Here is an 18,268-nt window from a genome sequence, read left to right on the forward strand (position 1 = left end):
ACGTCTGTTTTCGCAGGCTATGTAAGCGCATGAAATGGTCAGAAAGCAACGAAGAGACATCATAAGGTATGTACACTTTAATGAATGTTTTTTATTAATTTCTTTTTGTTGTTTTTTGTTTTGTTTTTAGAGTTTCCTCGAATTTGAACTCGTAGTAAAATACCCATCCTCAGAGAACCTTTTTTCCTCGTCTTTGTGCCCCTGGGTAAAATGAGGCAGGCTGGGCACGAGGTACTTTTAATGTATAACTACATGAAGTCGCCAATTGTTACAATATGGCGGCTATACGGAGCGTGTGTTTGGCAAACAAACAAACTAAAACATCCTTCTATTATGAGTCATGCATCTTTCAGCAAATATGGCGTGAACATTGCTCTTTTTCCTCTACACCAGGTGAGGGTTAAAAGTTTTCAGCCGAAATTAACTGACGAAAGTGCGATCTCAAAACGCCGGACACCTTAACATGATCTGTAAACTCAACTGATTCTAAAGGACATTGACACAGTTTTATCTTTAGTTTGCGGTGCACTTAAGCCGTTGACGTGCATTTTACCCGTTGTGTTACGCGCTGCAGTTTACCTGTTTAGTTTTTCTTAATTCCTAAATCAATATAATTTCCATGGTAAAAAATGTTGGATTGTAGAAATTGTACAAGGTTTATGTAAGCTTACATGTAATGTTTATATGTGAAAAACTTGCACCATTGTGATTTCATACCGTGTTTACACGAAGGAGCGAGATTTCATTTTATTCAGGGCCTCTTCATATGATCCCGCTTACCGGGATGGCTCGGTAAGCGGGATGAATTTTGCAGTCCGTTCATATGGGAAATTTCATCCCGGTTACCGAGATGGAAAGTGGTGACGCGGTCAATCGAGCGTGACATTTACCGAACAAGCCCGGCAAGAATTTTTCATTTTTATCGGTTCTACAAACCTCAAAAGTATTATATCTTTATCTCTACCACGAAAAGGAATTATTTTGAACTAGAACATCTCAGAAATAAGTCGTAATAATCAAATATATCCATTCTAAGATGCGAATGTTTGGTTATAGACTTCATCCCGGTAACCGGGATACCGTGTTCATATGAGAAAATTTTCGTCCCGGACTCCCGAGATCTCGGTCGCTGAAACCGAGATCTCGGTAACCGGGCTGGCCCGCCTTCTCACATGAACACATCGAATTTTTTACAAAAGAAATAGGAATAAGGCGAGATTTCAGTAAGCGGGCTAGCCCAGTCAACCGGGATCATATGAAGAGGCCCTCAGTTCCCCTTTTCCCTCCCCCCATAGGATAAGGATTGTTTTGAAAATAGAAAAAAACAGCAAATGCCCAGTGGTGCTGGACAAATGAGCGGCAAGATTTCCTTACAGCTCCCTACATTAGTTATGTGTATACATTTTGACTCAAACTCTATTCATGCTCATTCTTTGTGTAAGATAGTTAGTATAACATTGATACATGTATAAACAAGCTGTTCAAATGCCCCACAGTATAGCTTAAATAATAAGTTGATTTATTAGATTCTGGGCATACTGGTACCTTTATTCCAGTGGAAGCTACATGTAATTCAAGTCTAGCATTTCAAATGAGTTGTGCTTCTCTGTATTGCTAAAAAGTCGCTTATTTTGCCGTGGTTTTAAACTAAATGAACCACCTCAGGCTTTTCTGTTGACGCTAAATTCATAAGCAGAAACTGGAACTTTTCGAATTTAGCATTTTTGAAGTTTCAGAATTTTCCAATTACTCAGGTATCCTGCACATAAATTTAAAGCGTTACAATAATAATAATAATAATAATAATAATAATAATAATAGTAACAATAATAATAATAATAATACTTTATTCAATCTGATCAATGTAAACATCCATACCATGAACAGGAGATACCAGAGGTTACCCCTCAATCGAGGGTATCCCCGTTTTTAAATCAAAGCAATTCAACTCAACTCAACTCAACACAAATCAAATCAAATCAAATGTTAGTTTTTTGAGGAGAGGGGAAAACTGGAGTACCCGGAGAAAAACCTCTCGGAGCAGAGTAGAGAACCAACAAGACCCAACAAACTCAGCCCACTTATGACGCTGAGTCTGGGAATTGAACCCGGGCCACATTGGTGGAAGGCGAGTGCTCTACCACTGCGCCAACCCTGCTCCCCCTACAGCAAAAACTTGTGAGTAATAACCTGAATTTTAAGAACCTGTAAGCTTAGTAGTGTTAGGCTAAAATTTTGAATTTAGACTCCTTTTAAAGAGGGTCTATTTTAGGGGGTCGTACATTCCGTAAACTGCCATATTTTGTTCCTTCGAAACCGCAAACCGCTTTTGTTTTCTTCTAAAAACCGACACCACCCTACAGGTAAGACGGTTATCCTCTTAACCGATCTTTTAACAGCACATAGCAAATTCTTTACGATATGTTAGCTCAATAATCGTATTTCTCCTCACAAAGACCACAAGATCTTAAGAACAGAACAAAATGTTTCTATAACTCCATTCAGTAACCAGCGAACAAAAAGGTTTTGGCGTCTAATTGGTGCGAGATGTTTATAACGAATTGTAAACGTACAAGTTTTAAGGGCTGGGTGTGTTGTCTGTTCTTATGTGGTTGTTCAAACATGGATTTACGGACAAAACAAGCTTGTGAAATTTACATTACCTTTACCGCTCAGTCTTCTGAGCCTCTTAACTCTGTTTGAATAACCGCCACAAAAACCGAAAACCGCGAGCTAAATTTATGATTTCCCGCAACCGCACGATAATTTCTTAACCATAGACTGCCAGATAAATGTGAATGAAAACCAGCACTCAAAATTGGCTTAAACCGTTAAACTGCCACACTATAATAGACCCTCTTTAAATAAGAACCTGTTTCTTATTCTATAATATTTATTTTTAAGACTTAGAGTTTATAAGTAAAAATTGATAAAATGAGCTCTCAGGTATAGGGAAAGGCCAGCATTTCATATCCTCTAATTAGTTATAGTAAACCAAGAATACTTGACTTATTTACAGTGTAGGTGAAACAAGTAAATACTGTTGTATAGCAATACTGTGTCAGTTGAGGCTGGACTGTTCAAAGTGCCATATGTTTTTAATAATTGTTTTCACACTGTACTGGAGAGTATATGTATTATTTTTTTTTATCAAGAAAATAAGAACCTGTTTATGTATCTGTTTTAATACCCTCTTTTATGTTAAGTGCCATTTAAATGTATAAGAACCTGTTGAGGCTAACTTGGAAAAAAATACAGGTTCTTATTCATGGGTTTTTACAGTACATGAAAGCAAAATCCTATAGCGTAAAACTTTTATCTATTTTGAATTCTGTCAGGATTAGGAACCACTGCATATAAACAGCAGCATACGTTGTATCTCACAAGGTTGCTTTTGGACAGTTTGCTCAGCCACAGGTTTGATGATACCCTGCAATGTCTGGTTGGATTGTGTGGAGTATGTCGAAGAACACCTGAAATGTTTTGGAGGGTAATGAAAAATATTCATTATGTGTACTAAATTATCATTAATGAAATAATTCTATTAAAATTCTATTGTTTGAGAAAAGGGTCCATGTAACTCTGACTACATCTGTAATATGATGAATGCCTCTGAAATGTTGACACTGGTCTGTCATTTTGGCATCATTCTGTAACATGTTTGAAACTGTGCGTGATCATTTTTACGTACGTACACCTGTAACTACAAATGTAAACAATACATCATCAAGGCTGCTGCTTATTGAAAATATGAAGGAGCCCACTATGCAAACAACTGAAAAGGTAATGGATCCAAACCTGTGAAATGCGACAGGCTACAGTATAAAATACAGGCCCAGAACAATTTCTTGGGTGTCCCAGGCTACCCAAGCTCCAGTGAGGCAGCAGCCTTGATGCTTATCCATCAACTGCAAAGAATCTGACTTGTGGAACGGTTGTTTTTTCTGTAGACAGGTTGTGAGGTCATGTGTAACCAACCAGGAAGCTATGCCCACATGAACCAGTTTATCAAGAATATGTTTGTGATTTGTGTCCCTTATCAAAAGGAACTCTTGTTGGATTTTGCCATGTACCTAGTGCAGCACAACTCAGACACAACAGAAGCACAGGAGTTACTCACAACAAAACTGTCTGATAAAGCATTTCAATCAAGTGTGCTTTTAAGAGCTTACTCAGGACTCTTTGGTTATCTGTCGTGGAAGAAATGCAAGCTACAGTTGGAGAAGAAAGATTTAGACGTTGAGGATCCTGGAGGTTGGAGTCATGAGGCTGAAGGTGGAATCATGATTAACCTTAAGCAACAAATGGACTTTCAGGCAAAGCGAGCTTTAGTTTTGTTTGGTGATTTAGTGGAACATGATGGAGTGTGGGACATTTTTATTACAAAGCAAGTTGATATGTTGAAATATTATAACAAATCTGACGAGGCAAGGAAAATCTTGGAGCGATACAAGGAGAAAAATCCAGAGAATCCAAACACACACAGGTAACACAACAAATTTGTTGCAAATGAATTGGTTAACATATCTGGGAGAGGTACTACCTCTAATCAGCTGTATAGGTACATGTATGTGTAAAGACAAATGGTACACTAATCTTTTTTTAGCTGTTTTGGTCGAAAATAGGGAACAGATTTTAACCATGTTGGTATGAAAGTCTGAAAAGGGTATGGATTCAAGATACCAGAATCTAACATTTATCTGTCAATGATTTGATTTTAATTAGTATTAAATATCAAATTTTGATATATGATGTTCCTATGGCAAGACTTTGACAGCCCATTTATTCCCAAAATTTGGATTCTTTTATCTTTTTCAAGAAAAATTTTAATTCTACACTTTATTCTTGTAACTTTCACATTTTTACACCATGTTGATTCTTTCTTATTGGCTTGGATGAACTTTGAACCAATTTGGAAGGTTTTCTGTGGTTTTGGAGATATTGAGAAATACAAGATGACAGCTGTTTTTAAAATAGAACAACAAGATAATTCTGTGATACTCACGATATGAGGTCATCAGTCCACTAAATGCAGATTCATAGGAAACAGTTTGGGATATACTATATACCCTCAAGGTGTCATTGCTGCAGCCTCAATGGCATGGAAAATGTAAATTGGCATTGCAGGAAAAGGGGTCCCCCCACCCCAGGTTCAGGAAAGAAAGAAAATCGAGTCTTTTGGTAGGATTAAAGTGGCCTCCCCAGTAGTGGAATAAAATTTAAAAAAAATAGTGGAATAATAATAATAATAATAATAATAATAATAATAATAATAATAGTAATAATAATAATAATAATAATAATAATAATAATGGTCTTTATTTCTTATAAGATAAAACTGCATATCCTATATTTCACTTTCTTAAAAATATAATAACAAGATGCCCCTCTAATGGCATTACACGGAATGCTTCATGTAGCCCCAATTATTCCCCATTGTATGTTTCGCAGATATTTAAAAAATATCCTCCCTTGGCCATTGAAATAATTGTCTGAATGGTTTTATTCAGATATATTGCGTGATACTTATCGTTCTGTTACTAGGAATCATACCAGAAATAACTATGCAATAACGTCATGACCCCGCTGAACTGGTCTGGCCTCCTCTAGCTCTAATCCTTCGCGTTGATCATTCAATCTGTTTTTTAAAGCGGATTTTCTTTGCTGTGAACTCTCCCAATTTCCGCCGTTTCAACTGTCGAGTACTACCTAGAAGTTATTATTTCGATTTACTGCTTGAAAAAGGTTGGTTTTCTCTCTAAATACGGCAGATCCGGAGTCTTAAATTCAGACATGTGGCCGCCATTGAACGAAAACAACTTTTCCAAATGATGATTTGCTTTGACGTCACACAAGTAGAGATGAGTGGGTCCCCTCCCTCGTGATATACGCGCAGATAATGGAGTTTGATTGGGCCGCTTTTGTTCAAGACAATCAAAACAATAGATCCCTTCTGGGAGAGGGAAGAATTTAATCTAGTTTTAATGAATAAATCAAATGATGATTTGACGTCACACAGAAGTGATGAGTGGGTCCCCTCTCTCGTGATATGTGCCTGAAAAATAGATTTTGATTGGGCCGCTTCTGTTGAAGACAATCAGAACAATATATCCTTACTAGGGGAGGACAGAGTTTAATGCATAAATTAATGTGCACATTTGCGACACCGATGAAAAAAAAGATACCCGACCGAAACCTAGACACGTCATGCCCTGCAGGCATTCCGTGTAATTATACAATGATAAAGATATTAATAAACTAATCTAAAAAAGACTATAGTAAAACCTAACTATCCTGTACTAAGTGGATTGATTTTTTTTTTTAGATATTTGTATTATTTTCTCAAGAATGAAGGCACTGATAAGCAGGAACTGTGTCATGTACTTGAGGAGTTGCTGTGTGTTGATCCAACTAGTGAACTGAGTGAGGAATACACCAAGCTGAGAATGCGTCAGACTGGTGAGTTGAGGACAGTGCCTCATAACATTTTGTGTGGTTTATGGCTAGGCAGCAAAATCAGATCTTAGCAGGGGCTGTTGGAATCCAAAAATGGAAAGTTGGGGCTAACTACATATTATTTTTTCAGAAATAATTAAAGCAACAATAAATTATTCTAAACACAACAATGTTTGTGTAACCAGCCTATAGTGCATTCTGTTTTTTTTTTTTAATCCAGATTTGCTGGATGTTTTGTATCTGACTGTGACTTCCTCAAAAGAAAATATATAGCCCTGGTATTTTTTGTGTGTGCTGGTATACACTTTTGTTTTGGAATTAAAATGTAGGGTTACAGGGAAAAGTGCCCATGATGATGAAATACAGTGGAAACGGTGGGAAAAATTCTGGGGCCACCTTTTAGAAGTAGTTTAAGTCCACATTGAAAAAATGGGGCAACTCCGAGCCAAAGAAGCAAGAAAGAACCAAAAAGGCCCAGTAGGTTGGTTATGCACTTAGCCTTAAATTAATAGTAGGAGGTTTGTTCCATAAACACTATGTTTAAATATAAAAAGTGGGTAATTTGTGTGCGCTTAAATTATGCATCCTCTTCATCTTCATTCTTGCTTTATGCACAATCATTTTACCTTCAGCTAACGCTTCTATTTTATTTTATTCCCACTTTTATTGCAGATCAATCAAAAGGACACCTTGATGCCCTTGCAGTTCTTTTTCTCAAGCTTGATCATGCTGCTTGTCAGAATTGTGCTAAAACCTGGGAGACATTTGCTGATACTCTTCAACTGTATTTTACTACACGTAAAGAGGACAATTTGGAGGAGCTCTGGGACGAGCGAGCTGACTGGTGGCCAGGATTTCACTTCCGTCAAGATCAGGTACCAGATAAAGGTCATGTGTCTGTGCTTGAGTGGCAGCTGACTCAACATAAGGCTGAGGCTGCAAGATGGCTTCTTGGGAAAGGTACAGTGAGTGCTTAATTCTTGCCTTCCTTGTCTGTTTTCTTATAATATTATAGTCCACAGTCGGCAATAATTCCAGACATTATGAAAACATAGATTTTGACTGTCTGGGAACATCTTTGTTATGTTAAGCTCTGTAAGAATTAGCCTCTAAACTTGTTTCCTGTTCCTACCAAAGCTTAAATATGTTCAAAAGTCATTTTTTTAAACAAGTTTTGTTTTCTTCACAGAAGTTGGTCACTTATTTTTTCATCTTCAAATTTAACACAGTGCATGAAGGCAAAACCTAGAGCTTACTTGAATCCTTTCATTTGTTGATCGCTGATTTTATTTTCTTAAACATGGCATAACTAAGCAAGTGTGAATGGGGCATTAGTTTAAGGTTCAAGAATAAAAGTGGCAAATTTTCAGTCCACATCTCTATCATAGTCATCTCTGATGGTCGCCAAAACTTTTATACAAAACTTGAAAATATCTGGTAGTGGTATGCTCAGGAAACAACAAAATCACCTGCGACATATGAAAACATGGTGACTTCACAAAACATTGATTATTCCTCATGTTTGATTTTCATTTCTTATCAGGGGAAGCCGGGCTAAAGACAAATTAATGGCTTTTTTTAAATTTTGAAAATGGTGAAGGAAATGGATTTTCAGTGCAATAGAAGTTTGTTCGCAAAGTTCTGAAGCTCCGGTTTAGCTCAACTGTTCTATGCATTTCACGTTTGTCTCGGATGCATTCAGTATTTGTCCGAGAGGGGTTATAAATGAGTCTGTAAGTCTGGCTGATGAGTCTGACACTAATGTATCATTCCATATTTATCTTGACACATATATTATCTGTTTTCCACAATAAATACAACCATCATGTCTCCACTCAGTGGAGGGGATGAGTCATGCAATCTTAAGTAATTTTGTCACGTAACCTTTGTATATTTTTTAGGAAACCCTTTCACTAAAGATGTGAGGCGTCAAGAGACACAGGACAGTGACATTGAATCATGTTCAGCTAAGAGTGCCACAGCATCACCAAGAAAAAGAAAAGCCACTCAGATGGTTAGCAGTGAGTCACCATCTCCTCTGAAGAGAAAAGTCAGCCATGCCTCTAAAGAGCATGGAGCAGGTTCCTCTTCCACCAAAAGAAAAAAAATTTAAATTACAACTGAAATGAATTTGAAGCTGTCATGAAAACAATTTCCGACTAAATAGAGAAAATTCTGGAAATGTCAGTTTTTTCAATCGCCTAACAAAAAAATTTAAATAAAAAATGTGTTACTTTTTGCAGTGATTGTTATGTTTCCATGGTTACAACATGTGGCACCTTTTAAGCCCCACTATAAAAATGCAAATTCTCCTTACTGTTTTCCACATACAGTGGAACCCCGATTTTACGATCGCCCATCTAACGATATTCCCAATTTAACGATCAACGTTCTGTGTTCCGGCAAAAGTTATTTATAAATCGGGAGTTCGTTTACAACGATATTCTGATTTAATGATGTGATTTTGCTGTCTCCTTGCCATATCATAAAATCGAGGTTCCACTATACTGTATTCCTTATGACAAATGTTGGGAGAATTTGTCTAAACATCAAGACATCACGGGAGAAGGGGGGGTGGGTAGTATAATAAAATATGATCTCCAAATAAATGGGGGGGGGGGGCTTCCCTGTCTCTATTAAGTGCTCCTCTTTAATGCGCTTAAGAGAGTTCTTGTACGGTATTTTACAATGAACTTGGGATTCCTAGTTCCCCCATATATTTAAACAGCATACACCCAGTCAGACAAGCTTTCAACATCCTTTCTGTCCATTAATTTTTCATTTTAATCCAAAGTTGTCATATTCTGCTTTCTAATTACATTTCTTGTAGGAAATTATATTGAAATTTAATCTGGATCAATTCAAAGCAAAATGTGTCCAAACCCTTTACACAGTCCTTAGTGTGATCATCACCTAATTTCACCTTAATGGTGTTTATATATACATTCCCTGTGAGGGAGGAGAAGGTAGCAAGTCCTAGATATGTGATCTTCACACCCCTTCACGTAAAGAACAAAAGATGTACAAAACTTTGGATTGCAAACTAGGTTTCTAATCACAGTTCATTGGAGGTATTATAAAAGCCTCCAAGCTTTTCCAATCCTCAAGTTTGCTACTTTCTCCCAGGCTGACAGGTATAAAAATCATGTTGAGACGAAGAATTTCCAAGTACAAATAAATGTACCCTACCCGAGCAGCAAAATGTACAATTTTGTACAATACTTCTTAAGCTTTACAGCAAGCTGAAAACACTAAATAATAGAACACATTAATAGAAAGTCTAGATCTATAAAAATCTATTACTCTAACCAAAATTACTAAAAATGATTATAAAAAAAATTTAATATGATTACACTACACGTATCTAGAACTCTCAGGTGCTGTTAAGTCTTAGCCGCAGAAAGGATCACTGCTAATCAACGATTTGCTATAGTATTGACTTATACATATGTCAACACTGACATAAAGTTTATATTGCTTCAAATTAAAAAATAACTCGAATTTGATACAGAGTGAAAAACCCCAAAACACCTTTCCTTAAACCCTGTTTAAAAAAGCATGATGAGAAATTTAACCTATTTATACCTATTTTTTATCTCATTTAGTATTTTATTTACATTTTGATAGAGCGGATGATGAGTGTTGCAAGTTACAGGCCATTTCTGAGTTGCTTTGAACCTAGCCTCTTTCAAAAGCGGACTTCGCGTATAGTTTTTATTATAAATATGAATATAAAAATTAGTTTCATAATTATGCAAAGAAAAGTAATTTTCATGTGAAGAGCTTTCCACTTATACTCGCATTTATAGCGAAGTTCAAAACAACTCGGAAATGGCCTATTTGTGTTTACTTTGGTTTTGCTTAACTACACCCTGTGATTGGTAACCACAAAATTCGCATTAATTTCTCAACCAATAAGAAGCAAAACCAAAACCAATTGTGCCTCGCTCGCATGCATTTTCCCGCGCTTGGCGCCAGTTACATGTATAATTATACTTTGAGTTCTGATTGGTTCATTACACTGTTTGTGGCCATCATGAATGGCCAGGGTAACTACTCCGGTTTTGGTTTTACAACACTCAATTGCAAACTGTTCTATAAAAACTGTAGATAATTTTTATATCTTTTGTTGTTAATTTGTATTTCTTCAGTCCCAATATCAACATCCATAATCTCCTCACTGCTCCATTTATTCCTAACTGTACAAGTTGAGGGAATTCATTTGAGTTTTCTTTGGTGATGATATCCTCTATTATGAGAAGTTTTACCTCTCACTTGTTTAGCTATTCAGTTTATTATGTTCCTGATTCAAAGGAATTTTGTCGATTTTCCAGCTTGTCAGTGTACTTGGTAAAACAGCTGCAACAAAAAAAAAAAACAATGTCATTAAGATTTAACCTTTAAGAATTGTTTAACTTTGCAAAAAGTTGCTTTTTCCGATGCTGATTGCAATTCAATAGTAACAAGTTGAGCATCGCTGAGCTCTTTTTTATAAAATCTAAATTTAGCGCTGTTTTTAAAAGTTTATATTGTTACCGTGGTAACCTACAAAGTGGAGAAAACAATCATAATTTGTTCACCAATAAAAAGGCATTGCTGGATACCATTATTGTCTTATCAGCTACTACAGAGTGATAGTTGTGATTGGTCAAAGTTTAAGTGTCAGAAAGTGCTGGAAACCGGTGTCAGCCACTTTAAATGATACATCCGATCCTCAGTACAAGAAATGAAACAATTCTACCAACCTTTACTTTCTAAAATCAAATGTGACGTCGTCTCCAATCAGCATAAAAGGCGCCCACTGTCTCTTGTCTGGGAAGCCATTAGCTCTCATCCACTTCATGGCTTGGTGAAGACATTCACTGGCACTTTCCCCACCAACAAGGTGTTTGTAGAAACGATTCATGAACTGCTCTGTTGCTTTATCCTCGATGGGCCACAGGGCAGCCAACACTGAGCGTGCACCGGACCCCAAGAATGCTCGAGCGATTCCAACAACTCCCTCAGATCTAATCTTTCCACGAGCACTGTGACAGCAACTTAGGACCACCAGTTTGGCTGTTAGTCGAACTTGTGAAATTTCAGCCATCGTTAATAAGTAATCCTTTTCTGTTGGATAGCCATTTGAAGGGAATGAAGGGGCAAGAGCAATTTCTCCTCTTTCGGCATCACCATGTGCAGCAAAATGTATCAGACTCACTGAGTGTATATTGTCAAGCACCTTCTGTTTAGTTGCGTTCTCTCCTATCAAAGGCTGAATTCCCAGTAGTCGTCCAATCATCTGTGCTTCCTTTCTTGCACATTCTAATGGAGATATCCACCGACGACGTCCCTCGTGAATCACATCACCAACCTGTGGATCACCCACTATCAGTGCACCACTCTGACTGTGATAATCTGCTGGACTATCTTGAATGAGCTTCAGAGTCGTCAAAGAAGGAGCGATGCGGATCCTGAAAGTCTCCGATAAGGGCTTCTCATTTTCATCTTCTAACGCTGCAAATGGAACGTTGTACAGAACGCGATCGGGAACAACGATGATTTCAGGTTCGTCAAGTAAGTCAGCCACAGGAGTGATGATCATTTTGTAACACTGAGAAAGAGTTCGCGGTGCGCTATCCTGGTCTTCATCTTCTTCTATCGGGCGAGAAGGTGCTTGGCCTTCCTCCTGAGACAATTCTTGTGTTACAAGGTTAATACCAGAGGGAAACAATGTTCGATCTTCACATTGTTCTTCAGGTAAAATACGAACTCTTCTCAGGGTTTTGTCACCAAAAACCTCATCAACCATTCTCTTGGCTTCTTTGTTGCTGTAGTAGTCATTAACGTTTATTTCTCGGAAAAGTATAGCTTCGTTTGACTTCAGAATCCACAAAAATAGATTTGGACCGCGATAGGCTATGTACAAACAAACACAGTTACTTTCTCTCTTCCAGATCTTGCCAATACAATCCCATGGATGGGAGTCCATCGATATTTGTTGCTCAACAGAGTACCGAGACGACATTATGTCTGCTAGGACTCTAGCTCGTTCAAGCTCCACAATGTTAAGCGCATCGGTATGCTTCCCTGTCGAACAAAACAACGCACTTAGAACCTGGTAAGGAGAAACGTGTTTGTCAAAAAAGCTGATCTTAAATTGGTCTTTATCTCGTAGCAAAACTCGCATTTCCTCGCACTTTTGAATGCTTTTAGAAAGGTTTGCCTCAGCTTCAAGTATATTAGTTTCTCCGCCCAACAGCATATAGTCTACTGCAAGCCAAATATGGCTTTCAAACTGATTTTCAATGTCTCCAATCTTGTAACTCAGCTTAACTGCCTTTTCGTGGTATTCTTTAGCTTTTAAATATTGACCATGGTGCTGAAACAACCTTCCCAGGGTTATGTAGGCTACTGCTTCTTTATCTTTGTGGCCAATTTCTTTGCTGATTTTAAGGGCTTTCTGTAGATATTCGTCAGCTTTGACGTATTCACCGAGAGAGCGAAACATCGCTCCCAGGGTTCCGTAAGCTGCTGCTTCTTTATCTTTGTGGCCAATTTCTTTGCTGATTTTAAGGGCTTTCTGTAGATATTCCTCAGCTTTGACATATTCACCGAGAGATTGAAACATCGCTCCCAGGGTTCCGTAAGCTGCTGCTTCTTTATCTTTGTGGCCAATTTCTTTGCTGATTTTAAGGGCTTTCTGTAGATATTCCTCAGCTTTGACATATTCACCGAGAAATTGAAAAATCTCTCCCAGGGTTCCGTAAGCTGCTGCTTCTTTATCTTTGTGGCCAATTTCTTTGCTGATTTTAAGGGCTTTCTGTAGATATTCCTCAGCTTTGACATATTCACCGAGAGATTGAAACATCTCTCCCAGGGTTCCGTAAGCTGCTGCTTCTTTATCTTTGTGGCCAATTTCTTTGCTGATTTTAAGGGCTTTCTGTACATATTTCTCAGCTTTGACATATTCACCGAGAGATTGAAACATCTCTCCCAGGGTTCCGTAAGCTGCTGCTTCTTTATCTTTGTCGCCAATTTCTTTGCTGATTTTAAGGGCTTTCTGTAGATATTCCTCAGCTTTGACATATTCACCGAGAGATCGAAACATCGCTCCCAGGGTTCCGTAAGCTGCTGCTTCTTTATCTTTGTCGCCAATTTCTTTGCTGATTTTAAGGGCTTTTTGTAGATATTCCTCAGCTTTGACGTATTCACCGAGACATTTAAACATCGCTCCCAGGTTTACGTAAGCTGCTCTTTCGTTATCTTTGTGGCCAATTTCTTTGCTGATTTTAAGGCCTTTCTGTAGATACGCCTCAGCTTTGACGTATTCACGAAGAGACTTTAACACAGTTCCTAAGTTCACGTAACATGCTCCTTCTAATCCCCTTTGGCCAGTTGCCATTGCGACATTTAGTGCCTTCACGTAGAGCTCTTTTGCCTTGTCATATCTACCTTGACTCCGATGCAAGTTCGCCATTTTAAAGCTTATTTCTCCTTCTGTGTTTGATGCACCCCAATCATGAAGTAAAACCAGAAGCTTCTCACCGCATTCTATTGCACTTGTGTGATCATTGACAACGATGTAACCATTAAACATTTCATGATGAACGGCAATGTAACCTGCTTTGAGGAATTCTTTTTCTTTTTCCAGGGCTTTGTTGCTGAGGAGAATCAGGGACTCCTTGAATAACCGAATGGCTTTTAGAATACGACCGGTTTTGAGAAGGAAGACTGCCATAACTATACTAATGTTGATGGCTTGTAGAAGATTTCCTATTTCATCCACGACAGTAGTTTCTACAACCTATGAAATAATTCAAGTCAAATGAAATGGTGTATTCAAGTCTTTAAGGGAAAATTCCGAAACTTAAGTTGTGCGATGCATCTACAGAATAAACACTTGTGTACAGCGGCGAAGCGAAGCAAACAAATATCTTGCAAACTAAGAAATAATCCATACACAGCGTTTAGTAAAGAGAGGAAAGTTAGGCGTAAAAATTGATCCATCGTCAACTATTTCGCGTGACCGTTGTTTAAATTGTTTCGTGCTTTACCTTAACTTTCAGAGCTGGAAATCTACGCAGAAAAAGAAAAACAAAACGTGACGCAAACCAAATGTTTGGAAGGAACATCGAATTGCAGTCGTAAAATTTCAGTTTTTAATTAATTTTAAACTAGTAATGATTAAATAGAAAGTGTTACAGATTTCATTTTAGTGAACTGAATAATTCTCGAAAGCTTTTTCCATGGTTGCAAACGATTGATAATAAATTTTACGTGAGATTAATCGGGTATAATGAAAGGCAAACTTATAGATGACATTAAACTATTGATGACAGAAAAGATTTTACCTTGTTTCTTAAAAACTATCCGTTCTCGGTGTAATCATAACATAATCAAATAAGTGAGCACAGCATTCAATGCGGATTTTCCCTACAACTAATGCAAGCCAGACGAATTTAATGAGCTAGTTTCAGGTCTATCCAGCAACGAAATTTAAAAAAAATAATTTGAAATGTCGTTTTTTGCTTTCCAATGTTGTTTTCGTGGCGTTTTCAAAGGTTATTTCTATACACTAACACACTTTGATCTGTTTGGATTCTGTAGCAGACTTCTTAATTAAGTTGAGGAAAGTTTTAGGGAACAGTGTTCCACGGCCAGTTGCTGTTTGCTTTCCTAAACTTTTCGCTGATCTTATCCGCACTCAAAACGATCTTTTCTGTTCCTTGGAATAACGAAAGGAACGTAAATGTTCGAATGCGACGAATGTCTGAGGGGACATTTCACCAAAGATATATAGTTCCATTTTTCAAGGCAACCCAAAGTAAAATACTTGAAATGTTGTCTCCTGTGTTCCAAGATCGTTTTGGGCCCGTTTAAAAACACATCTGTGTGAGCTTATATAGAGTACAAAGCTGCAAAAAGATTTACGAAACGTAATTTTTAATCCCCAAATTTACTAGCTGTTGTTGGTTTTTTCGTATTTTTAATGGCATATTCGCCCTTCTGAAAACGACAGGAATTAATCTTGCAGTGTTATGAAATTTTGAGGGAACATTTTGCCGAAGAAAACTGTGATTTTCTTTACAACGAAATCCGAATTTTTGAGGCGGCAGATTTGAAAGACCATCCGAACAGATAGCCACCGAAATAAATTACTGGACGTCATTTTTTCATCACGCTTAAAGCCGAATTTATGAGGCCACAAAGGTTTCCGTTACAAATATTCACCGAAAATAACCGTTTTGGATAACCCTGTAGTTTTGTTTTATGTTTTATCACTAAGTAGTAATCTGAACAGCTAAAATACCCCTCTGCTCATTTCTCGGAATAAAAGTCTAATTTTCTTCCGCTGATCATCAGTTTTTAATTCAGTACTGGAACCCAGATTACTAGTTCATTCGGTTTTAGATATAATTTCAGTTTTCAAGAAATGACGTGCCGCGTTTTCCATAAAATGAAAGTTGTGATGGTTTCGCATCTGAAAATGACTAAGGGACAATGTTCTATAATAATAATAATAATAATAATAATAATAATAATAATAATAATAATAATAATAATAATAATAATAATAATAATAGTAATAATAATAATAATAATAATAATTAATAAATATAATCTCTTCATTAACATATACCAAGCAAATTGTTATTTACAAGTTAAAAGTAGAAAAAAGAACAATTAAAACCCATTTACAATTCATTTCGATTAAAAAGGAGACTATTTTAAAGCAAAAATTTTTTAAAGAAAAAGCAAATGTCATAAAAATAATAATAATAATAATAATAATAATAATAATAATAATAATAATGATGATGATGATGACGATGACGATGATGATGGTGTTCTAACAGTAGGATAACTCAATAACACTATTTCCACTTGGGAACTTTGCATTGTATTGAAATATCTCCGTTTCTATCCGTTCCCGTGACTGGAATGAATTGTTTTAAATGTATACCTTTAGAAGCGTCTAGCGTCCAAGCGATGAAGCGCGTCCGGGTTAAACTGTAGATACCTAAACCCCTATATCAAATTAAAGCTTATAGAGCGGGCTATCCACCGTTACAAATATTCACTGAAGTTTTCTAAGTCTAGCCAGGATCTCTTGTGGTTTGAGAGTCCATCTTAACGATCACTTTAGAGGACTACTACAAACTTATAGTCCACCATGATTTGTCAGTTATTTTATATATTACGCAGTCTAATTAAATCTATGATGAATTTCCTTTTTTTTTCTTAGCCAAGGGGATACGTTACAATTGGGGCGCTGCCCTGTTCGTCTCTCCGGTCACGCCACAGCATTGTTATTCTTCTTCTTTTTCTAATGTCATATGTCAATTTATGTATTTATTTCCTTGTGACGAATTACAATAAACTAATTTAAACTATTAAACTATACCAAGAATTTTGAAATAAATTGAATTGTTGAATTTTTAATGCTGTTTACTCGAATCATTTATTTCACTTGAAGGGGACACTTTAAAGAGCTAAAACTCAAAGGGAATTTGTTCGTTTGCCTTCCAATTTGGACAATAGCTAGTTTAACATATACACAACAAAAACGTGTCTGCGAATTTTTTCTTTCGAAATATTTTTCTCCGAGAGCGATTTTTGTATTATTACTCCACATTTTTAAATCCTATTTGGAAAATGTTCTGTGACTTGTCACTGCAGTTGAATATGGCAAAACGCAAACACGATTTTTTAGCCCTTTGGGTCCAGAAACTGAGGAGCAAATGAAATTAGCGAAAAACAATAATTCGCTTTGACTTGTAGCTTTCAAAAGGTGATTCGGACGCTCGCATTTAGAGGTCGTGAAAAATTCGACAATTCATTTTATTTCAAAATTTTTGGTATAGTTTCATAGCTAGCTCTACAAGCTTTGATTTGATATAGGGGTTGAAGTATCTACAGTTTAAACCGGACGCACTACATCGCTTGGACGCAAGACACCTCTAAAGGTATACGGTAACCTTAATATGTATGAAAAACATCTTTTCAAAATCAACTTTTGCAAAAAAAACCCAACAACAACAACAACAAAGGAATGTTTCAACTGAATGTGCTTGGAAATGCTCACAAAACAATTGAGCATAATTGACAGATAACATTTGGTTGGAGTTTTGGTCGCAATATTGGAGGCGAAACTCAAAATACCATACAATGTCTGCCTTTGGTGATTTTGGGCTCACATTTGGGTTATACAATAATTTTGATGTGCTCTTTCTGTTTCTAGTATCATCACTTTTTCATTATATCTTTTTTTGAGTCATGGTTCATGTGACCTCTTAGTGCAAAGGGCCTATTTCGTGAGATTTCCACATTAGCTCCAGGACTGAGTTTCTTACAGAGGAAAGGTGATTTTGCTCTTATCTAAATATGTATAGATAAACACTTTGAAATAGTTCCTAAACCTTAAGCATTGTGAAGTAAAGCTTAAATGCTTCTGGACTTTCACTGTGTTGACAATACAAGACTCAAGCGCCTGCCCCAGATTTTTTCATCACCCCTAAAACCGAATTAATGAGGCGACTAAGGTTTTCCGAATCGTTTTGGATAACCCTGTAGTTTGCTTTTATGGTTTACCTCTGAGTGGTAAGTTGAACAGCTAAAGATCATCTTTTTTTAGTTCAAAGGACAAAAAAGTCCATGTTTCCTCCCTGATTATACGACTTTGATCAGTTACTAATTCAGGAAAGAAGAGGTCACTATTTCATTCGATTTCGGGTATAATTTCAGTTTTCAAGAGATCACTCGATCGCGTTCTTTTTTTAACGAAAGTAGTGACGATTTTGCATCTAAAAATGTTCACTAAACAGTGTTC

General features: G+C 36.9%; 1 protein-coding gene and 1 pseudogene across 5 annotated transcripts; one reads left to right on the forward strand and one right to left on the reverse strand.

Moving 5' to 3' along the window:
* The first annotated feature begins 238 nt into the window (after nt 1-238).
* On the forward strand, nt 239-8,882 carry LOC146480897 (TATA box-binding protein-associated factor RNA polymerase I subunit A-like). Of its 4 annotated transcripts, none has more exons than XM_085109259.1 (6): nt 239-393; nt 3,339-3,490; nt 3,951-4,486; nt 6,326-6,459; nt 7,129-7,416; nt 8,358-8,882. In XM_085109259.1, the coding sequence occupies exons 1-6, from the start codon at nt 276-278 to the stop codon at nt 8,567-8,569; spliced, it is 1,440 nt and encodes a 479-aa protein (XP_084965385.1). In that variant the 5' UTR covers nt 239-275; the 3' UTR covers nt 8,570-8,882. The 4 variants fall into 4 exon arrangements, with proteins under 4 accessions (XP_084965385.1, XP_084965386.1, XP_084965387.1 ...); XM_085109261.1 differs by lacking the exon at nt 239-393 and adding an exon at nt 1,842-2,178 and having other exon boundaries at nt 8,358-8,879; XM_085109260.1 differs by lacking the exon at nt 3,339-3,490 and having other exon boundaries at nt 301-393; nt 8,358-8,880.
* Nucleotides 8,883-9,299: 417 nt separating this feature from the next.
* Nucleotides 9,300-13,988, reverse strand: LOC146480898 (tetratricopeptide repeat protein 28-like; annotated as a pseudogene). Its single transcript, XR_014864587.1, has 3 exons — nt 13,970-13,988; nt 11,202-13,686; nt 9,300-10,815 (listed from the first exon to the last, which is right to left on the reverse strand). The product of XR_014864587.1 is annotated as a tetratricopeptide repeat protein 28-like (transcript).
* Nucleotides 13,989-18,268: the final 4,280 nt, after the last annotated feature.

This window comes from Pavona decussata, unplaced genomic scaffold (assembly GCF_977016875.1).
Source record: "Pavona decussata unplaced genomic scaffold, jaPavDecu1.1 SCAFFOLD_52, whole genome shotgun sequence".
Taxonomy (NCBI): Eukaryota; Metazoa; Cnidaria; class Anthozoa; order Scleractinia; family Agariciidae; genus Pavona; species Pavona decussata.